The sequence below is a fragment of the Ixodes scapularis genome, unplaced genomic scaffold, assembly GCF_016920785.2.
Source record: "Ixodes scapularis isolate PalLabHiFi unplaced genomic scaffold, ASM1692078v2 PGA_scaffold3__209_contigs__length_174095766, whole genome shotgun sequence".
Taxonomy (NCBI): domain Eukaryota; kingdom Metazoa; phylum Arthropoda; class Arachnida; order Ixodida; family Ixodidae; genus Ixodes; species Ixodes scapularis.
In genome coordinates this window covers 87,869,536-87,893,720 of record NW_024609868.1, presented here as the reverse complement: position 1 = coordinate 87,893,720, position 24,185 = coordinate 87,869,536, and the positions used below count along the sequence as shown (strand labels likewise).

At 43.7% G+C, this 24,185-nt stretch overlaps 1 protein-coding gene across 1 annotated transcript in view; it reads left to right on the top strand.

Moving 5' to 3' along the window:
• Positions 1–1,807: 1,807 nt before the first annotated feature.
• The window catches only part of LOC8030317 (cGMP-dependent protein kinase, isozyme 1), a 361,630-nt gene continuing 339,252 nt past the window's right edge, over positions 1,808–24,185 (top strand). Inside the window, exon 1 of the mRNA XM_042292539.1 lies at positions 1,808–3,026. Within this exon, the coding sequence (XP_042148473.1) occupies positions 2,766–3,026 (261 nt within the window). The 5' untranslated portion in view covers positions 1,808–2,765. The remainder of the gene's footprint in view (positions 3,027–24,185) is intronic.

Sequence of the window (24,185 nt, the reverse complement as noted above, 5' to 3'; positions counted from 1 at the left end):
ATCTTAATATCATCAGCATATTGCAAAAAAAAAAAAAAAGACGAGTTCACAATCTGCTTACACCCATCGTTCACAAAAATAGAAAAAAGAAGTGGGCCCAGGACTGATCCCTGAGATACCCCAGCGGTGGCCGTGTACGTAAAAGAATACGCGGAGTTCGCACGAGCAAAACATGTTCTATTAGACAAATAATTCTGAAACCCGTAGTGTAGCTCTCCGCAGACACCATTACCACAAATTGTTGATAAAAGAATGCCATGGTCAATCACATCAAAGGCCTTAGTCAGATCAAAGTAGATCCCGTCAAGCTGGCCTCTGTGGCACACAGCTTTGGATGCAATAGACATAAAGGAAATCAAATTTGTTGTTGTAAAGCGTCCTGATACAAATTCGTGTTGGTTGGAACTTAACACATTTTTTAAACGAAAGGACAATGTTTTGTGGACTACTATTTTGAAAAGATTCGAAAATGTACAGCGCAGAGACACTGGCCTGTAGTTTGACGCAGTGGTACGACTTCCAGACTTGTAGACTGGGACTACGACTGACTTCCTCTACATGTCAGGAAACACGCCTGCTCTTAAGGAGTTGTTGAAAATGTCATGGAGGATGGGTGTGAAAATTTCGTGAAATGCTTTTACAAGTGTTGCTGGAATACCGTCGTGACCTGAGGACATGGTAGGCCTCAGTTTTTTTATGCATTCCTGAACCATTCCCCTCATCCACAGGCAAGGGGGAAATGGATCCGTTCACACCGGGGGATGGCGGCTGTTGGTACCCACTCCTATTGTGTTTATATACAGAACTGAAATGACGCGCGAATATATCGCATACACTGGACGTGGTCACATTCTCCTCATTAAGTATAATATCAGGAAGTATCAATTTTCCACCTCGAGAACGAACATGTCGGTAGAGTTTTCTTGGATTTCTCCTCGATTCGCGCTCCACTCCATTCTACATATGGCTTATGATCAATCCTCTGATGTTGCTTACAGAGGCGTCTATAATGAATGAACTCAGACTTCCACCTGAAACTACCAATCTTTTTAAATTTGCGATGAGAGAAGCTTTTTTTCTTCAGCAACTTTTTTAAATACGAAAATAATAATAATAATAATAATAATAGTAATAATAATAATAATAATAACATATTTCAGACATACTTCTGTTTCGGAGGATGCGGTAAAAGAAGACACAAAGCCTTTTGACGTGCCATCAGCAGTCGGCAGGCGAGGAATGTAAAATATAAATATCAAATCTAAGGGAAATATAAAAGTAAAAACATCAACACTGCCGGCAGCATCCTGTACCTATACAAAAAGTATTCTCACTTGATTAGCGGTTCTCCTACAGCATTTTACACGAACACAACATAAAGCATCAGCATCCGAAAAAAAAGCGCAAACAATTAGCAACATTATTATTAGCAAATTAGAACACCAAGAAGTTTTGACATATGCGCAAACAAACTTCCGCTTACAAACTCATGCCGGAACGCGCGCACCCACTTTTATGTACTGACATTTTGCAGATATCTGCACTTATGCTGAGATTATTAACTGTAAGAAGAAAAAGAAGCCGGAGAATAGCGAAATTCCTTGCAGACTCAATCCAATCGCCCTCCCCATTGCCTCTCCACTTGCAGCCGCTTCGGAGGGATGGCGCTAGCGTGGCGGCGGGCGGCGGCCGATGAACGCGACTAGAGCTTCGACTGCGGCCTGCACCGGAACTCTCAGGGCAAGGGGAGAGAGAAGGAGCATGGGGAGGAAAGGTTACGGTCCGGAGCTCAAACCGCGTGCACGGCGGGAGTTTAGTAGCGGTCGCCGACCACCACACACCGGAGCCACGGGCGTCGCTGTGTAGCGCGCTTCACCCGTGGTCGTAACCGCGCGACGCTCAAGCAACCAAGACGTTGTGGCGAGACGCTGGTGCGCTTGGATCGTTGTGATTATCGTGAGACGTTCAAGAGTAACGCGTTGGTACCTCTCAAAAAGTGGCAGTTCCTGCAAAGCACAACGACAACGAGTACGAGCGCCTGATTGGGCGGGATATTTGAACGCTTCACTCGCCCTGGTTACCGTGCGACTTTGAAGAGTTTGGTGTTGAGACGCCCCACAAAACGTGAATCTGTGCGACACACAACATCACATCCGAGCAGGGGATTGTGCGAGACACAGACGCTTCCCTCACTTGGTGGTTACAGTGCGAAAATCAAGAGTCAGGTGTTGATACCTCTAAAATTTGTTAACTGTGCAGCGCTCACCAAGAACGACCCCAAGAAGCTGACCCTGCAACACGCTGACGCTTCTGTCACGCCGCGGAACCGTGCGAGGACCAAGAGTCTTGTATTGAGACACCCCCAACAACGTCAGACTGCGCAACACGCAAAAATAGCGAGTCCGAGAGGGTGGTCGTGATAGACGCTGACACTCCTCGCTCAACGTGCCACCCTGCGACTTTCAACAATCTGGTGTTTAAACCTCCAAATAAGCGTCGATTTTGCGGCACGAAACAACGGATCAAAGCTAGTCTTCAAGAAAGGTCGTCATAAACCGTACGACCCTAAACAGCTCATAATCATCCGCGTCTCGCCGCGGATATTTTGAGGACCCAGCAGATCCTAACACAGCCTCTAGACGTCGTCGGAGGACCCTAGTCGGTCGGCTTCCTTCGGGAGTTCGTCATGGTGTTGCAAGCCGGTCAGGGCTTGGACCGCGTGGAGGAACGGCGGTGACGGGCCCGTTACCATCACGGTGGTCACCATGGGTGCCGCCCAGAGTGCGGTGGGCCACGCGGCGGCCGGAGGTGGCCTCGCGATGTCTCCATCACCCGCCAGCGCAGCTTCCTCCTGTCCAAGTACCGGATGCCAGCAAAGGCTGAGCAGCAGCGTGGGCCGCCGGAGCTCGTCCATCGCTCCTGGTGCCGTGTTGGCCATGGAGATGGAGATCTCCAAGCTGAAGGCGTCGCTGGAACGCCGAGACAGGGAGATTGTACGGCTCAACAGGGAGGTACACAAGCTGCAGGTGAGTCCCATCTCCATCTGCGTTGACGTAGTACCTACAGTGCGCGGCACCGTACGCGCAAACGAAACGTAATCGCATGTCCGCTTTTTTTTTCTCTCTCTTTCTTTTGTTCAGCAAGGATGCCGGCAAGCACTAACACTTACCTCTGAGATTCGCGCCCTGAGTGGCCTTTTTACTTTACCCCGTTGGCATTGACTGAATGAGAAAAGCCAGGGCACTTCCTTTGGATGACCGGCCTCGAACACGAGCTCCTTGCGTTTCGTCGTGCTGTGCGGGCACGCTCGAAGCCCACGAGACGCCCAAGTGTTATCGAGGATAGCTCACTGGAGTGACTGTGACAGCTTTGTACTTTTCGTTTTGTCCCTCAATACTTCGTTCACTCTTAAGCTGAGACTGCAGCAAAAGCTAGCCAGCGCTCCTGGCTTTGAGACGTGTATTTGTATCGCGAGCGCTCGTTGTGCGGAAGAACGCTTCAAAGCAGCGACCTCCTGCCCTCGTGCTCGTGCCATTTACTACAGACTCAGCAGGGTGAACCGAGTGCCCTGACTACCTCGCTGGAGGTAGTCACTGGAGGGACAAACAAAAACAACCGAGACCGACAAGCCTCAAACACGCGCAACATGCACACGATCATACTTTTGACAGGCTTGCAGTCTCTCGGCGCTCGTGAAGCGAGCACCAGTGACTGCAGGCTTTTCAAAAATGTCTTCGCGTGCATCCTGCATGTGCACGAGGCTTGTCGATGTCAATTGTCTCGATTTGTGGCTCTATATAAAAAAAATTAGGGGTGTGCGAATGTTAATATTTTCGAATACGAATCGAATACAAATAGTTATAGCTTCGAATATCGAATCGAATAGCGAATAGTCGAAGGCAGATGCATTTCTTCACAGTATTTTCATATTCACATGTCGAAACTGCATTTAATTTTTTTTTAATTTTTTCTTTTTTTTTGTACTCCAGAAACGGCAGTTGATTTGTTCCGTTCTGCATGACAACTTGTGATTTTTCCTACAACTAAAATTTTTGTTTTTGTGTTTTTATTCTCGTTAACACAAGTGAGGCAATGTTGTTAACGAGAATACCAACACAAAAACGAAAATCCCAGTTGTAGGGAAGTTCACAAGTTGTCATGTAGAAAAATCAACTGCTGTACATGGTTAGGCAGGAGGTACTCCCTTCGAGCGGAAACTACACCTCTAGTAACCGAAAAAGCTCTCTCACTCGTCACTGGAGTAGCAGGTATTGCCACGTATTTGATGCAAAGCTTCACCAGACTCGGACGTCTTAAGCACCTGACAGTTAGCGACCAGTCACACGGATTGCTCTCTTAGCAGTGCCTCCTCCGTATACGCTACAACTTCCCATTCTAAAGCAAACCACTTTGCTTCCCATAGCACTTTTGGCTAAGTGGTCAAATGCTTGCCAAACATTGCTGACGGCGTTGAGCCTTGCTCTTTTGACTGTGTTGCAGCTTCCGGCTGTATTTCTTCAGTATAGCATCATATGAGGCTAACTCTTGTAGCACAATAGCTTTTAGCCATAATTTCTTTTTTTTTATTTTCAGCTTTAAAAATAGCGGACTTGAAGCGTGGGTCCACACAACATGGCAAAACATGCTTCCTCGTCCTTCTTATAGAGAGCGAACCTTGCCTCGGTGGATCATATCAGTTCTGCAGGAAATTCTGATGCCCCAGAACAGTTACCTAAACAGTAGAGCATACCAAAAATCACAGGAACTTGGGAGGACAACGATGGATACTTCTCAGCAGGGGCAATAACAGTGGTATCAAACAGTGGCTTCAATGCTTGTACATATTCAGAAGCATTTTTCCACTCTGATGAACCAAATCCATCGATGTCAAAGTCAGAGGTAGCAAGCTCCACAGTGACTGCTTACTTGAGTTCCAGAATGCGAGGCAACATTAGATACTGGCTATCCCATCTCGTCTCCACGTTTTGCACCAGACGTAGTGTGTCATTTCTCATCTTTTTTGGCACTCCTCAGGCCTTTTTTGAGCTGATGAACTGTGCTTGTAATGTCCGACAACATGCCTCACTTTCTTGTACAGGCGATCAATGGCTGGCGAATAGGATCTCGCGTCATTAATCGCCAGAAGTGTATGCGCGGAGCACGCTCTTTCAGTCTACGGAAGTCTCCTTACCGCAGCACTGACGTTGCGCCCGTTATCCGTTACGAAGAACTTTGCAGATTCATTGGGTATCTCCCAGTCACGGCACAATTCGTCCAACATAGTTGCAATCTTCATAGCACTGTGACTGGCAGCCATGTGTCGATTGTTCAGTATGAACCGCTTCATCATGAATTTTGGAGTGAGAAGATGGCAGGTGAAGCTCACGTAACTTTCGTTAGCGCGCGATGTCCATATGTCGCTTGTGAAGGCAACAGCGGTGGTGCCGCCTTCAAAGGCACCGTGGAGCTCTGCTTAAACATTCTTTCGTGTGTCGTCATGCATGCGCGGCACAAGCACGCGCGAGAGTGTATAGAGCGGGATGGTAGACGGGAGTTGGAAAGGGCTTCTGTCAGAAGTTCTTTGAAGCCGCAGTCTTCCACAATGCTGTAAGGCTCTAGATCAAGCGCCACCATGGCGGCCACCTTGTTATTTAGCGCTCGCACCCTCCTTTCTGGCAGGGACTCTGTGCGGCGCACTAAGTCCGTCAGCGTCGGTTGATCTTTTCCTGGCGTACCAGCGGTAATTGCATAATACTCTTTCAAAAACGCAGGATGTACTTTGAGGTTTACATTATATATTTCCAAAAACACTCTCTCTCTTCATTTTGGCGCTGTTTCTGTTTCGTTTCTCCGCTTCGCACATGGTTCTTCGCAAACATCTTCATCCGCCAGAACACGAGTGGGCGAACGCAAAAGTGAGCAGTTTAAAACATTAGGAGTCACAAGGGAACAAAAACTCGCAGATTATCCCTACCGTCACCGACGCCACCAGCTTAAGTTAAAGCCTGCATGCAGCTATGTCGCTGTCGCTGGGCCGTACTTACCGAAACCGAAGCCGAAAGCAAAACTTAAGCTTGCGAAGACGTTCTCGGATATTCCATTAATTTCGAATATTCGTATTACGACGAATAATCGAAAAATACCAAAGAATTAGTTTACGAATCGAGTACGAATATTCAATGTCTAATATTCGATACTTATTCGAAATTTCGAATATTCGCCCACCCCTAAAAAAATGCTTACGCATGAAAAAAAAAGATAGACGCTCTACACACGCGCCAGATAACGGCCGGCATTGCCGGCCTTTTTTCGTCTTACCTAGATACCGAGCCCCTTAAACGGGCGTCAACGGGCCTCCACTAAGGCCAATGCTGAGGAAGAGGACACAGTAAAATCCAAAATGGCAAGGACCTGACCTGCAATGGTAATGTTAAAGTGAAGTAAACAGAATAAAAGAGAACAAAAATGAAGGTCGACTATGGCGGCGCCCATGCACAGCTACTGCAAAGCATCTATACTTCGTTTCACCTTAGCATGAACTATTATTAGCTGCGCTTGCTAAAAATGCGAGCTAATTGCTTTCGATGAAGACTCGACAGCTCCACGAGCGCTCGTGCAGCGAGTGTTTCAGGCAAAGCAGCCAAGGCTAGTCGCTTGCGCTTCCACGGCCTTCGCAGTTAGTCCATGCTCGGGGACAAAGTATAGTCGGACTCGTGCATAAGAAAAAAACCCGGATGCCCGAACGTGACATCGGAGCTTGTTCATATTCTACGTCGAAAGAATACTTGCTGGCATCAAATTTGATCACTTTAGTGCCTCAATTGGGCAACCGTTCTGCAAAATCAGAAGAACTAACGACAACATTCTGATTGTAAACAAAAAGAGAAAAATCAGTCGATTGCTTGTTCGCGTTAAAGAGTGTCATGCGATGTAGCTGCCATGGAGCGCTCCGGGAAAAAAATGAGAGGGGGCTTAGAGTTACGTCATGCACTAGCTCAAGTACAAAGCATTGAAAAACTTGTTTTAGAACACATCCTTCCAAATATTTAAATGTTTGCTTGGGCATTTCTTGCGGGATCGCCTGACCCAGTGCACCATAAAACGTGGTGTTTCCAGTGCACTGAACATAACTTTAAATTAGTAACTAGCATTACCAATACAATAACAAAGAGCAGAGGGCGCTTCTTTGCTTGTCGCACTAAGATATATTGAAGTAAATCATTTTTTTATAAAATTTTTACGATATTGCATCTCAAAACGTCAGTTTTTTTTCTTTTCTTTCTTTTTTTTTTTGCTTAAAATAAACATTCTAATCAACCTTCCTTCGTCAAAATGTATGGTCTAGTTATAATATTGTACAAAATTGTTATCTCGGTTAAAATGCTTTGATGGACTCTAAGCTAGCAGATAAACGAGCGCTGGGGGTACTGAAGGTGCGTATATTTTGTAGTGGTATATTTTAAGAAAAGAATAAACGTAATCTTGTGAAATTGTCTGATTTAAGAATGACTCATATTGTTGTTTATTTACTTCCGCAAATTTAGGTACACTTGTTTCCACCTTCATTCAAAGAATTATTGTAACATGCAAATAATGACCTAATTTTATTTAGGGGAATCTTTAAGATAAACAACGCGTTATACCGTGCTAGAAAAGGGTCAAAATAATTATCTTTAAACTCTAATTGAAGCCATCAATCTCGTTTCATGAGCACTAAAATTCAAAACTAAATTTCAAACTTCTGTGTTAAACGAATACGACGATAGAGGACAGTTTAAACCCAAGCTCTAGCTTTAGGAGTTCAGTTAACTCTTATTCTGCTTACACAAAATGATGAGAAAATATTGTTCTATTTAGACATATCTATACATCTCCGTTATGGATAATGTAGTGAGAAACCCTCGGCATTTGTTTGTTGCCACAGCAATATTGAGATTAAAATTTTAATAGCTGTAAGTTTTAATGCTGCCTCGTTTCGTGGCACCCATTTTCACATTTAATATTATTATGAGGTTTTGAGTTTAACATTTACTACTAAAACATAACAGAAAACATTGTTGTTGTTGCTTTTTCACCAAACAAGAAACGTGTCACAATTTCAATAATTGCGCGTTTCACATAAAGGACGAATGAAAACAAATACAATATATGTGCACTAAACTGAAGATGGTAGGACCTAATTGTTGAGCAACCTAGACCTCTTTCTCCAAAAAATGAATGCATTACCTTGCACCTGGGAGAACTTCTCAACTACGCATGTCTTATCTACGAGTTATTGATTTGTTTTGATGCACATATATATTATAAAAATCTTTGCAAAAACTTAACAAACATATTCCGTCATTGCTCGTTAAAATAAGCAGGAGACAAGCACCGTACCGGACAGAGTGCAAAGTTGTTTTCCTTCTCCAATTTCTCAATATCATTGTGGGCAAGTACAGGCATAAAGACCACACAAAAGACCGCAGGACCGTTTTTTCTGCCCATTAGCAAGAGGTCATATTCTATCGGTTTCTTTCACGTTGTCTTACTTATTGAGGGCTTTCATTTAAGGACAAAATATTGAATGGAATAAACTAACTTATGGCTACCTTGAATCGATTAAACTTATGAACGGTCGCCTCTCGATTTTGTTAAGTATTATGTACATTTATGTGTGCTGTAGAAGGGTAATTGACCGTTTCTAATGACGATCATTTCTGATCATTTCTGTTTTTATTTTTAATATGCGTCTATCACTAATCTGGGATTTACGGTGATGCTAAAACACGAGATACTGCCTAAACAAAGCACTAACTGTTGCGCAAAACATTAATAATTTTCCTGTGTGGAAAGGCTAATTTTGTAACACATCATTAAAAAAAAATTAAAAACCAGACCAAGGATAAGTATGAGCAGGGTCGAGGGTAATCGAGAGAAAAAATCCAATTAACTCCGTTCTAAAGCACCAAACAAACGCAGGTGATTGAGTTTTTTTTTTTCCTTTATTCGTGCGAGACAAGCTTAATCAGACAAGATAATGATTTGCAATCACGCATCTTGCGTACGTTTCAAATAACTCTGTACAGATTTATTTTTTTTGTAGTTTGCATTTTACAATAATGACCTTCCGCGCAAATTAAGTTTCGTTCATTGTAAGTCGCGTGCTCGGTGTTCAATGTCACGGTAACGCGTTAGACAAAAAGAAATGCAAGTACTCCAGATCTTTGAGGCTGGAATGCTTCTTCTGCAAAGCTACCGATGAATCGCGTTTGACACCAACATGTCGTTTTGAATCGGGTTTGACACCAACAGTTTCAGTTGCTGCTTTCCACAACTCTGAGTTAGCTATAGATCGACACGCGGAGCGGCTCTGTTTACCAACACGGCCGGAAGGCCGCGCATGCGCGGTAGCTATGTGGGCAAAACCGGCCCGGCTTTCCGTGTTTTCGCCATTGCGTTGGGTGGCGTGCGCTGGTTGTTGACGCTTTAGGGGCGGCTTGCAGCTTTATTTGGGCGTCGTATTTTCTGACAACGCATGTCGTAGGCTATGCCCGACTATTTGAGCTCGCTACCCGAGCCTGAACGGCAGCGGTATCGAAACAAACTGTGCGTGGACGGCGTTGCCTACGAGGATCCGTACTCCGTAAACAAGGCTTGCTAGACTACCGACGTGAAATTGCTGCCACCGAAGTCGACGGCTCACGTCGTCGTTTATTTAGTTTTTTCGCCAAGCCAGTTCACGGCCGACACGGTGCAGGCGTACAAGTCTCTCAGCGAGGCCTACATTGCTTCGAGTCGGTTTCCGCACTGCCGGCGGGATCAGCAGACTGTAAGTCTGCGGAAGTGTATTTATTAATTCAATAAATACACACAGCGTCTTGAAGTCAAGGTATGATATCTTTCCTACCCTCATGACCACAAGGCATGACAAGCAGTAACGCTTTGTCCGCTCTGGAGTCTTGGCGGTAACACGTTTCAAGTAACGGCGTTGCCGGTAACGCGTTACTTTTTTCAGTAACGGGTAACGTACTTACGTTACTATTTCTAGTAACGTAGTTACGTTACTTGTTACTACTTCCCAAGTCTTAAAGAAATTACACTTAAATTTTTTTCCGTGTATAGGCGTCAAGCCATGTTTTCCTTTGCGTTTTTTCTCGTGAGTATTTAGATGAAACCGTAAAAAGAGATAAAGTAATTATGTTCAGTTTCTGCATGAACAGAATGTTTCTTGATATATGAGGCTTATGCATACCTGTATCGTCAAAACCGTAAAATGTGTTAAATCATAATTTAAAAAGTAACGCAGAAGTAACGTGCGTTACTTTTTATCGGTAGCGGTAACGCGTTCCTTTTATTTGTAGGGTAACGCAGCTCAGTAACGCGTACCTTTTATTCGCAAGTAACGAGCAACGTATTTCGTTACTTTTTTTTGGTAACGCCTACAACACTGCCGTTCTGTCGCCGATCCCCTTCTCCTGAGTAGCACGGGCGTAGCGAGCCTCCGACGAGCGCTTGGCCGATGCTTTGTGTGCGAACACCATGGGAACAAAATCCGGGTGGTCTGGACCAGACAACGGTTTCCCTGCACATAAGCAAGCCTCGGGACTGAAATTGAAATGAAAGCCGCCCTTGCCTTTAAGAAAGTGCTCGCCGCACAAACGGTCGTTCGCGCGAGGCGACCATTCTTTTCGATCCACGGATATTATCCACCTTCTATGCGTTTCAGAGTCTCCCGAGAACTTGTGGAAACTCACTCCGCTGCTTTTCTTGTACATTTTGGTGCAATTAACGGCAAGACAGCTTCGCGTCATGCTGAAATGCTATGACGCCCATGCGAAACGTGCGCGTTTTTGCCCACACCACCCGGCTCCGGCGCGATCGCAGCGCCGCCGCAGCTCCGTGACGTCAAGCCCGCGTGTCGGTCTATATCAACAAAATGTATGCCGCCGGCTCAGTTCCGTCACGCGAACTTACGACGGCAGTCGTGCGACCTCTAAACGATGACCTGCCTGGCTTTCACCACACGCAGTGATGTCTGGTTGATATGAGCACTTCCGTTCCCCCAAGAAAACGTTCATAATGTGATTTGTTCATAATGACGTAACAAAAAATTCATGTATTTACCAAATTAATCGCTGAAAATTATGTCTTCTGTTTATAGTGAGGTGTCCATAATAACGGGGTCGGGGTCCGTATAGACAGACTTGACCGTATATACGTAGACTGGGAGATGTGTCCTATGTTAATAATCATTCTCTGTTCATACCAGCCTTGATCATACTGTTATTAAGGAACTCTACCATTGGCGCCTTCGCGCGTTACATTTACGTCACATATACAAACACGTCCACACACTTGCGCACACTCACTCTCACGCGTGGATTTATAGTGTAAATATGCTCAGTGACGTTATCTGTGTTACTTATCTATCGTGTAACAGTGCTTTCAATTGTGTATAAAAAAAAACTGTTACATCAACTTGATAATGAACTTAAAATATAACTTCTATATTATTATTATCTCTAACACGATTCACAAATTTAAAGGGCCCATGAAACGAATTACGTGCTGGGATAAATCAATTTAGATTAGGATTTTACTAATAACACATCGTTCAGCGGGCCAAAAGAAAAAAAGGTAGAAAGTCAAAAGCCTGACTTTCGGTACGAAAATTTGAAAACACAGCGGACTACTTCGTACCTCCTTCCCTTCGTAAGCTCTCTTTCACTGTAATACATCCGCGATCCTCAAAGCGCGTCACCAGATCCAAACGCACGTCACACGACACCGGACCTTACCTATTTCCTTCACCCCTAGGCTGACATTGCGGTGGAAGCTACGCGTATGCCGGACCAATCAGCCGCCTCCCTCTCATCACCTGACCTCATTCTCTGCGCATGAGTATGCGTGAGAGAGCGTGATCATGTGGCGAAAATGTGGCTGGCCCAACGAGCACGTAGCTTCGACAGTCCTGTCAGCTTCGGGGTGAACGGGAAAGGGGGGGGGGGGGGGGGGGGGAGAGAAGTAACTTTTGTCTGAATTTTTAGCGGCAGGCTAATCTTCTAGGGGGAGAATTGCTGTGTCCGGGTACACAAACGAGAGTCCGAGCAAGAGGGGACTCTCCCCTTTCCGTCTTCTTGCACTGTTCGGTGCAATGCGCGATTTATGAGTTGTGGAGGAAAGCTAAGAAGAAACAAGTTAAAAAATTGTTTTATTACTCCTTTAAAGCCGTCTCAGAACATTTTATTCTAGCTTTAACGTAAACTCTTGTACTTAATGAACAAAAATTTAGGGCGCGAACGAGCTGGTGATGGTTGAACACAACAGACTAAATACCCGATACTATGGAGAACAAGGGACTAGGGTGCATTCATGTGCGCTTCGCATAGAGTGATGCCAACTGCCTGTTTCCCTTTCCCACACCCTCTTCCACCGCCATTAGTTCCTCTCATTGTTTCCCTGTGCGCCGGAAAGTGGCCCTCGTGTCCATCGGTCCTCCCATCCGAGGGGTAAAATGCTAATCCTCCCTCCGTGGGCTCCACAACGCTGCTCCGAACTTGTGAGATAAGGTGCTTGTTTCCGGGAGGGTTATAAGCCCCACGGATTTTCGCCGAGAACCAAAATGGCTGCTGGTTTGTCGGGGAGTCGTATTACAAAGGGTGGCATTACCCTTGCAAAGCGCACATGAAGGCTTTCTACGAGGGACGACATGATACCGAAATCTCAATGAAGATTGAATTCTTCAGGAACACAACCCACAACGACTTGGCGCGTGCCAGCCCTTAGTAACAAAAACAACACTGAAGTGCGCTGCCATATATGTAGCCCACGCTTGCACAAAGCCACAATCTGTCTTGTCGTGTCGTCTGTGTTGTGTCGTCTTTCGGTTTTCCCACGTATCTGGGGAAAGGTTGAGCAGAAATACTCTAAAAAATATTTGGAAATACAAATACTGGTGTACATGGCAAAGACACCTTTAGTGCTGATATTGAAATACATTTATGAAACGGTGCCGCGATACGTATGAAAAATACATTTGCGGTATATAAAAGAGGATTTGAAATTCAAATAAAGTAAAAAATATTCCAAAAATACAAATGACGAAAAACATTTTGTCAAAAATCTATTTGAGATCTCCTCGTACTGGTTGGATGCATTAGGTAGTGTATACAAGAAAAAAAAAGGAAAATCAACATTGATCGTGCTATATTAATGAACCACAAAGCCCGTACACACTGTAGGATTTGAACGTCGACGTTTTTGCCACCGAAGTAAATAAACGACTCGCTCAAAATGGCAACAAGATACATTCGCCCGATAGCATCGCGATACCGAGAATACAACCGAAAATACTTCGATAAAGTACTACCAAATAGAATTGAAATATTGCATCGCGATACAGGAATAAAAAATACGAAGTGCATTTCTAAAAACTATCGCAATACGTCTGTATCGGGATACTGCCAAACCCTGTTCGGGTGTTTGGTCTATTACATTTAGGGCTCCGTGCATTCGGAGTTTGTTGTTTTTTTTCATGTTTTTTTCTTCTTTTTTTCTCAAAAATCCCTTGTTATTCCTTATCGCTGTTTGGTGTCCGAGCATATGTCGCAAAATATTGAGACGCAGACATGGAATTCCCCAACATAGAATAAGAACATATGCGTGTCGCGAATATTTGGGAAATGTCAGAGTATAATACCAACAGCAAAAGAAACGAAATACGATATATGATTCCTCATCAAGACGGAGCCTTCTTGTCGATTCACTTGTAGCTGTATTCCGGGTTGACACGAAATAAAACTGTAGACAATTATTAATGCGAAAGCATTAACTGTCCCATGGAGTGGAGCCGGCATCGTCTGTCCGCCGAAAACGACACTTAAATTCCCATTGGCTGCGACCGTCATGTGGCTCCATAGCAACGGCGTCATTGTTGCTAAAAAGTCAGCCGAACTGATGGCGGCGCAGCAGGAGGGTGGGACGCGGGTATGCGCTGGCCTGACGTTAGCACGCGCCGCTCAATCGTACGCTCAAGAACGACGCCGGTCTTGGCGTCGTCCTTGAGGTCATCTTAGAGGTCGTCCTAGACGTCGTCCTTAAGGTCGTCCTATAAGTCATCCTAGGACGTCGTTACTATCCTCTTGACGTCGACCTTTTGACGTCATCCTCGACGTCGTCCTAGACTCCGTTCTTGCCGTCGTCCTCGACGCTGTCCTTGAGGTCCTCCAAAAAGTCGTCCTAGGCTTCGTCTTAGACGCCGTCTTTGATGCCCTCCTCGACGTCGTCCTAGGGGTTGTCTTCGACGTCGTCCTATACAACATCCTAAAGGTCGTCCTAGAGGTCGTCCTGGATGTCGTTCTCGACGTCGTCCTCGACGTCGTCCTATACAACGTCCTAAAGGTCGTCGTAGAGGTCGTTCTGGATGTCGTTTTTGACGTCGTCCTCGACGTTCCCCAAGACACCGTCCTCGACGTTGTCCTCGATATGTGCACGGCAACGCAGATACCTCGTCACGGAAGCCGTGAACACTTCAATACGTGTAGAGACATTACTCAAAAATATTTCATCCGCGGCACTATAATGCATGCTTTCGGGTTCCTACTCGTAAGCACTCTTAAGTCTCTTCCAGTAATTTTTTTCTTCCCGTGAAGCTGGCGTTTTTCTTACACAAGGACGGCTCCGATTCAGAGTTTTTTCGGTTTTCCCCGATTTTAGAAAAAAGGGTTTGGACATTAATTTTCGGGGTTTATCCGTGTTTACCGAAATCCCGGCAGTCCTAAATATATTGTACTTACTATGGAATGTTACAACTTTTTTTCTATAATGTTTTTTTTTATTAATTACTGTATGTGTGTTTCTAAGCAGTGACATTCAGACTTTAGTTGTATGTAGTCTGCTGAGAAACTCTACCTGGGGATCAAGCCACCCTAGTCGCCTTTCATTCCATCCTCCTCGACGTTCTTCTGAATAAAACATTCTGTCATATCATTTCCAGGCTTCATATATGCTTGTTCTATATGATACTGCAACTTCTTTTAATCAAAATATACAGGAATTTTTTTTTTTTTTTTAAGAGTGCAGACTGCTAGCTGATTGGCCGTCGTCGCTAGGTATTTCTCTAGTTCGGCGGACATTAGTTGAGTGAATAATTGTCTTGGTAAGTTGTCTATTTAGCTAAATATCGTTTGACTCGTTGGATTTGAGCGTCATTGTTGGCAGGGCTTGCGGCACTCTTTTTGCGCGCAGTTTCTAAATCGGTCTGAAAACGTGAAATTTCATTATTAATATACCGAAAACTAATACAACTTTCTAAATTATCTTAATTGGTGCGGCCTCTAATCGCAATTTCCGTCAATTCTGCAATTTCAACATGACCTGCAAAGCCAATACTTAAAATGTTAACAGATTTCAGGCAATTAGCCAACTTACCAGGACGATTATTCTCCCAGGTAATGTCCGCCGAATTCGAGAAGCACCTAGAAACGACGGTATTCCGCTAAACCTTCAGCAGTTTGCACTTTTTTTTTCATTCTGTTTCCATTAAAATATATCATCCAGTATTTCCTCCAAGTCACAAGCGCAAATACGTTTCTGTTTTTTGTGTATTACAGTCGAGCGGATCTGTGTCGCACTAACACCCTGACAAAAGTAAAAGCGTCGAGAAACAAGATCGTGGTCATATACTTACAATAATAATGATAAAATCAATATAAGTAGCAATAGTATTTTTTATTTCATTTTCTTTTGAGGGATTGCACGAAAGCAAAAAAGATTGGGTTATGTATTCAATGTGCCAGGAAAACAAGCGCTAAATTTTTCAACTATGAAAAAAGTTGAGATTGATTTTATAAACCACTCTTCTTACTATTTAACTCACGAAAACCTCTAACAGCCATAACGAAAAGAACATTACGTAATTAAGCAAAACGTGAATACTTTTTGTTCGCCACAACTTGGGCACGCTTCGTATGTGTTTCAGTAAATCGACGAAAAAGAGATTAGGTCGATTTCGTAAACCTGGTTTATTTTTTTTCTCCTTCTTTTTTTTAAACCTTGTGTATTACATCGGCTTCCGTTTTAAGCGAAGTTATGAAAGCCCGACCATCCGTTCGGTCATGAGAGGTTACCTTTCTGTTTATCGTGTCCGCCCGCGGAATCTCCGATAAACAGCGCGTCGTTCTTTTGAAGTGCGCGCAGCAAACTAAATAAGATTTTCGTCGAAATAAAATGGTGAATTACGGCGATAGTAAATTGATCTCCGCACTTCGACCTACCTCCCCTACGTAAGAGTGTTTCGTTAAGTATATATAAATTGAAGGGAAGAAAAACTCTCGAAGGCTTCCTCTTCACTATAGCAATATCTCAAATTCAAATATTTCTTGACAAACATTACTGCATGTGATACATATTTTGTATAGGGTTCGTACTTTTGTTTCATATTGTATTTTTAAAATAATGAAGAAAAATCTTGCTTCTTAATAAACTTACGTTGAACAAGTTTTCGTTTTCAAATATAAGATATATAGAAAGCATTGCCCCTTCACCCTATCCTTATTTTTATAAAACGTTGCTTAACACTGAGCACTAACACATATAAAACAGCGATGCGTTTGTTATTTTTAAGTATATTTTATTTACATAATTGTTTTATAACCACCGGACTTTGTTCCTTCGAGATTGGAATGTTTTGGCAGAATATCTTTTCGTAAGTCCTATATTTATCCGTGCTATTAGATATCTGAACGCATTTTCTACATAAAGAGGTTAACCCCTGTGACATCGCTGTCTCAAGTAGATCAGGGCATGTCCAAACCTGTAATGGTTCGTCTTTGTGCCCTTTGCGTGCTCTGCGACGAAAACAAAGCTCAAAGTTTTGTCCCCGGTCGTTAGCATCGGATGATTATTTCATTGGCTGTCCGGTGATGCTGAGATGATGGGGTGCTTACCACGCCGTGTATTTCGTGAACTGTAAGGAACGAGAGGGGCACTTAGGTTCACACCAACTGCTAATGAATAAGCTGGTAAGTTTTTAGTAACCTACAATACAGATATTTCTGGGACGTCTATCATAAGGTTCGCTGAGGCTATTTGCGACCTATGATGTCGGTGCCCATGAGGTTTCAATTTGTATTGTCCATGAGATATCTCGATTAATTATAGTCTTCTTACTTATATTCTAGAGTATTCTCATACTTTGCTGGTGGTATCATCGATATTTTATATGGCGCGATTCCTCTTGTAAGCATCAAGCATAAATAGCATTGTTTTGGCTCTCTTATTCCCGAAAATCGACTTCGGGATCACTGAGTTTTTGAGTGCTTTGGAAGATCTCCTTGAAATGTGTGAATTAACAGCGCCAGCCTTCTACGGAGACGAGCTGTATAAAAAGGTACGACTTTTTTTTAAACCTGATTTAGCATCGAATGGGATTTTGCCGCGTGCATGACCAAGATGGAAGGCTTCTCTGTACATCTAAAACATTCGTGTTTATGCTCACCCCAAGTGTAAAAGAACAGGAGGCCAGAATGACCTTGTCTAGTCATTCTTTCCTAGCTCACTCCCTAATTCTTTAAAAACAAATACCTCCGACTTGCATAACAATACCAACAATTTATCAGACGTTTCGTCTCTAGCTATGCGGGAGACATCATCAGTGCGGCCTGGGAACACCCGACTAGCTACCAGCAATCTAACGCTTCTTCTTCCTTCTGGTAGCTAGTCGGGTGTTCCCAGGCCGCACAGATGATGTCTCCCGCATAGGAGACGAAACGTCTGATAAATAGTTGGTATTGTTATGCAAGTCAGAGGTATTTATTTTTAATCATGAATCCCGGCTTTTGGACATTTTTGCTCTCCCTAACTCCCTAGATGGAATGTTCGAGAGACCGAGTGTAATAGATATGGATCCGAGTGCGGTCGTGCAGACTCATTCACTCTCGCGCAAGCCAGCTGTCACGCCGACACAGCGTCGCTCGCTGTTTGTCGACGCTAGCTGCTGCTTTCTTGGTGTTTGTGCTTTGTTTTGTCTCTGGCACAAGTTCGCCGACTAATTTTCAGTTTACGCTCGTCGAGTCTTCTTCCTCCACGTCAATATCTTACTTAGTTACACCTTACAAGTGTGCGTTAAAGGGGCCCGGCAACGACCTTTTCCTGACTTTTAATTTGCACCGAATCTGAGCGCACTGAACGTAGTAACTTTGTTAACTTTTTTCTTTTCTCGAAATTCGCTTTATATCAAAAGTTATAACCATATAAAAATTACGAAAACAAGCAAAAAATAGCCTTCATAACGTCCTTAGTGCCCTGTCCCCCTTTTCCCGCGCTGGAGGATTCCCCTTACCGCAGTGACTGAGTAATATGGGGAGGGAGGGGAAGACGGGCAAAGGAAGTGACGCCGAGAGAGAAGCTGCCCGGGAACGGGCAGCTCTCTCTCTTCGGCTCAAGTGAGGACCAAAAATGTCACGATTTCGTCACATGCCGCCCGCGTTCGACACCACGGGGCGCCTCCGTAGGAGGAAGAGGTTTCCGCTTCGTCCGGTGAAAATATGACGCACTGATATTTAGTTACTATCTCCGTGCCCGCTGGATTTCCCGAACCACAAGAGACGATATTATTTCATCACTATGAGCCCATGAATCTTTTATGCTCATGCAAGAGTACCGCACATTTTTAGTATATACTAAATAACTTAGTGTTAAAAAATACTCTCGACATAATATTAAATAAAACAGATATTAGTACAAAACACTGCTCACGGAAAGCTTCAGTCAAAATATCGGGCCCTGTGACTGTGGCAACAGTTAAAAGTTACCTTGCAGTTGTTTACTAAACGAACAAAGAAGCCACTTGCAACCTTAAGACAGTGAGAAAAATTCGTACGAACGACACAACGTACACTCTGTGCTAAATTATTTTTGTCCCCGTCCCGGGGAGTAACTCGACACGCTTATTTACATCGTTTTATTATATAAAATTGATATTTTCACAAGGCGCCCCGGTGAGCCAGTGAATTTTTCGGTAACTCTAGACGGCTATTTTTACCGACCGTTGCAAAAGATGTCTTGAACAAGAAAAAAATACAAGATAAGCAATGTTTCCTCACTCTTCTTGTTTTCTTTTGAACACACAAAAGGCTATCGCTACAACAGCAACAAAAAAAAGTGGTTATGGGACACTCTTCAGAAGCATAAAAATAACTGTAGTTAGGTTTTTTTTCGTCTTTTTTTAATTTGTCTATGTTGGAGAGTTAATAAAAAAATAAGGTCAAAGCACGAGTTCAACAGAGAGATACAGGATTAAGATAATTAATTGGAACCAATCTCTTCATTTTACCTACACACAAAGCAGTATTTGTAAAGATAATTAAAACCTACAGAGCACAAAGACAAGAGAGGAATAAGGGGACGCACAGTCGCTGTAATTACCAAAACACGCAACCTCCATTTTGAACTGTATTTGTAAATAGTTTTTTTTTTTTTCTAAACTTGTCGGGCTGTAAAATTTATACACGAGCTTTCCGATTAATCGGAAAGTTTTTGAACAATATTATGATTATTCGAATACATTTAATAGGAATTAATCACCAGGGGAATCCGATTACTTTTGGAAGTTCCGAAATTACTTGTATCCGTTCCTCTTGTTTCTCCCCTTTCTAATGACGCATTTTGTTTGTACAAGGTATACCTACCAAAGAATCCAGGAACAAAGTCTCTAACTATAGCAAGGTTTTTCAAAATTGGTGGATTAAGAATATGCCTTGTTCATAATTAGGAGATTCGAATCCAGTGATTAGTATATATATACCTATAGGAATGTGTAGCTCTCAAGTTTTTTCAACAGCATTCACGACGAACAGTACATAATGGAGAGCTTTAGTGGTGCGTATGCACCAAAAAGCGGCGATGACGTCACTCTGCTGCGGTGGCGCTGCTATCGGTAGGGCGCATGTGGAGACGCTCCACTTGGCGCGGTTTCTGCGCAAGCGCTCTGCCCACACCTCGTGCGAAAACTGCGTCTTTGCCCACAACTCGTGAGGGCTTGTTTGGAAACAGCGCGCTTGGCCTTAGCGGCGCGTTTGACGTTAGCGTATAGCGTGCTCCACGCTGAGCACGCGTGTCGTCGGCATGGGGCCAATCTAAGCAGTTTGTACTCCGTGCAAGCGCGGTGTGTAACAGACAACGCTAACGCACACTCCTTGCGTTCACTCGCATGTGCAATACTCACCAATATTTTCGGTGGCGTTTTGGTTGCGCGTCATTACGATCCCCTTCGTTGTTCACGGACTTTATAAGAAAAAAAAATGTGAACAGAACAGTTGAAAGGAACTGACTTTTAGCTTTCAGGTAGAACGCTGAGGTCGCGAATTGCATATTTATGTTTGTTGAGTCTTTTTCAGACGCTTAAGTAGCGCGCAAAGGCAGACGTTCTCATTCAAACGTGAATTTTGCATTGACGGTTGATACAGCGCTGCCTTTAGGTTGCCGCCCTTCAGACGCTAAAGCACCGTGCCCTACAGCCAGAATTATGTGGTCGCGTCTTGAGGACGCCCGCACGCCTCCTGGCCGAGGCAAACAGGCGTATACACCAAAACTGGTCCTTAGACAACTGAAACATGCGTCCCTTGCAGTGTATTCACGTTCTTCTTAAAGACCGACGACCAGTTCGCGCTTTCCACTTTTTCCCCGCTTCCTCCTCTCCCCCGTCTACCCTTTCCAACATTGCCTGTTTCTTCCTCCCCCAGGGTGAGGAGGATCTTCTGCCTTGCAGAATCTCTTGTCTGGTCGTCGACCTTTAAGGTTTGTTCGAGGATTTGCCTTTGAGTGTAATCGAGTGCATTTCGCATAACCGTTTAAGGCGAGAAAACACGAGATAGCTTGTATTAAAGAGAGTTTCGAACTACTCAATGGGGGTCACGTGGTTTATAAGCAGCGTTTGCAATACCAGCTCCGAGAAGGTTTTGAAAGCATGCATCGTTGGCAAACGCCTCCGCCTTTCCGCCTGCTTTCTTCCTCGCTACGCGAACTTAAGACCAATCTCCGCAGCCATTCAATTGAGAACGTTCCCTATACTGGGTGATACAAGCACCGGCCAGGCTCTTTAAATCGACCACAAAATTCGGTTTCTTAACCTATCGCGTTCCGATTTTGTACAGCGTTGGCCACAGGTGGTGCATTTTTTCTATAAAATTTACAAAGAGCGAGCTTACCTGAGGAAAAAGTAAAAAAAAAAAAGGTTTAACTCCTATGGAAACGCGGTGAAGCCACCGGTCTTCAGTACATAGGGCGCTCTATGGTTTGAAGAGAGAGAGCGCACGAAAACAAGACAGGTCTCCGTGAAGCGATACGAGAACACATATGTTCGATCTCGCTTATCGAAACAGCGAAGGTCGGTCAGCAAACAGCGTAAGTGGAGTGGACTGGCCACAGGCAGGGGTGAATTAATCAGCGATGGAGTGCTGGTAAAAAGTCGGAGGGGTCACAAGCTGCGAGATCAGACTGTGGATGGGACAGCGTTGCTCGGAACAATCCGCGAAGGGTACAAAACGCTTGTATGTGTTCTCGAGTATGGCGTCAGGAAGGGCGATGTAGGAATCAATACGGATGAAGCACGAGAACTCGGGTATATCTGCAGGGGTGGTTTTTGTCTTTAATTACTCGTAGCTATAAGGCTCCGTGTTTTTGGTCTGTTCCAATAAACTCCGAACCACCGAACCAATTTTATTAAAATTTGGGAAAACCGAAAACCTACGAATTCAGGTTGGCTTTCAATAAAATAAACCCAAGCTTCAGGTGGAAAATCTTTAGCTACAACATTTTTGTTTTCTTTGACTTGAAGCGCAGCTTGTGCTAAAACCCTCATGGAGACTTTTTGTTCGTTTGTTTTATTTTTTTTTGTTGTTTATTTGTTGTTGTTGTTGTTGTTGTTGTTGTTTTTTTGTGTTTTTTTTTTTTTTTTGGGGGGGGGGGTGGAATTACACCTCGTATTTTGCCCTCTTTTCTAATCAGGTCGTTTTTCTAGCATCCGGATCAGCCTTCATGTTCTTTAGAGGTTAGGGAACCAAGCACCCGTGTTCTGTTGTTTTCTTTTAGCGTATACCATCGATTAACGACCATTTGTTTTCAGGCACCGACAAGCACCGAATTTGTGGCAAACAATCAACCCCGAAAAGACGGAAACCTACTGCCAGTCCTATCCAATTTGTCCGTCCTTACGTAATAAGAGAAAACAAATTGAAGAAAAAAAATGCTCGAGCCATTGCAGTACAGAATATACTATTTTGTATCACTAGTACGTTAGTCCAGCAGATGGTGTGTTTGAAGGCTCTTTCTTTACGCTAAAAGTATTAAATTACGTTTATGGCCCAGACATCTGATCTAAGTAGTCGGTGCTTAATTCGCGTTGTTTAGAGGAGTGTCAAACGGTAACCTTAACTTTTTTTTTGTATATTGCTTTGGATTGAGCATATTGCAACTAGGGTATGTTCTTCATTGCTGCTCATGGGAGAGCATCACTTTTATCGACAAGACAACTATAATCTCGCCCCTTGCTAACTCTTGGTGTTAGTCAACAGGGGGGTTATGTTTGACAAATGTTTTGTTTCTCCTAAAAATAAACAAGTGATGATATCGCGCCTGACTGGTTAGAGGCTCAAATGACGAAAGTTCCCTCTTTCTTCATTTAAGCCTCTAAAAAAACAGACGCGCTATCGTCACTTCCATCATTTCCGTTGCTTTTTAGGAGAAACTAAACACTTTTTGAACATAGCCCTCCCCCCCTGGTTGAAAGCAAGAACGGTTTTCATGCAGCGCTAATATAATAAACGTTTGCCTATTATTATAAAACAACGATATTAGTTATCGTAATTCAAAATAGGCTCATTTTATATTACAGAACATTAAGGAAAGAAATTCATAGACACACAAACATTCCCACTAGATCACGTTTTGAAAAAAATAAAACACACGAGATGATTAACCTTTAATAGAATCACATCAGTTATGGTTCTATCAATTCAAAAATTTACTTCACTAATTTGCACATCAACACATTAGAAAGTGAGACATAGAGAGATAAGGAATGCATAAGCTGCATGTATTCAATATGCAAATTTCATTTTTTTTTTTTACATTCATCCTTCTGCTTGACTGTTACGCTCCAAAGAATGAACCTAGCGAATAGAAACGGCCTAAAAGGCACGTGGTCGGGCTACGTGCGTTTCGTTCTTGATTGTGGAAATATGAAATATCGTCCTCAGTGCCGCAATGCGCGTAGCCCTTTGCGTGAAAACGCGTTATCTCAGCTGTCATTAATAACTTCATTTGTATCAACCCTCATTGTTTGTATCCACTCCCAGCGGAGCAATGAGCGCACCACATTTATATACTGTGCCCAACAGTTTTTTGGAAACGAAAGAGAGTTTCGGGCGAACGGGTAAGACGTGATTCACAGCTGAAAATATGAGGTGACGTTGCCCCATGTTTTCATGCACTAGCCATCCATGCATGGAACCTTTCAGGCGCTTGTAAACATTTTGAACTGCTTAGAGCCTAGGTGTTTATACTGCCCTTATTTGCCTCTGAAAATATTTTTCCTGGGTCGAAGAATTCTCGGCGTCTGTAATACCGAGCTATACACTTCCACCGTCAAGTTCCAAGCTGCCCTACACACATCTTCCATTCACCTTCTTTCTAAACGGTTGGGTGAGCTCTATAATAAGGGCCCGAGAAGAGACGTAAACACCGGGAGTTTGAAGACTCCTTTGGAAAAAGTGAGTCGTAAAAGTGTTGCGCGGGGTCTGTCTAACTTCGAGCGCCCGAGTGTTGGCGTTTTATTATGACAGCCGCCTGGCCGTGTGCCCGCCACAGTCACCTAGCAATTCAACTTCTTTAACTTCTTCGGTTTTCGTTTACTTTTCGGTTTATGCATTGGAAAAAAACAACTAAAGTGTCAATTACTGTATGTAAAACATTGTATTGAGGCGTTTTTTTTTTCTTCTTCTACGATGTTACGTGCGGCCGATTCGTACAACGCGCTTGCCTATAAAAAAAGAAAGTTGATCAATCCAAAACTAAGAATTCACGTTTGATGAGACGAGCTTAATTACGTCTGCAACTACAACAGAACAAAAAACAGTAACGGCCGCGCCCCCTGCGACAACGACGACGGGTCGACTGACCCGAAAATGTGCACCACCACTTCTTCT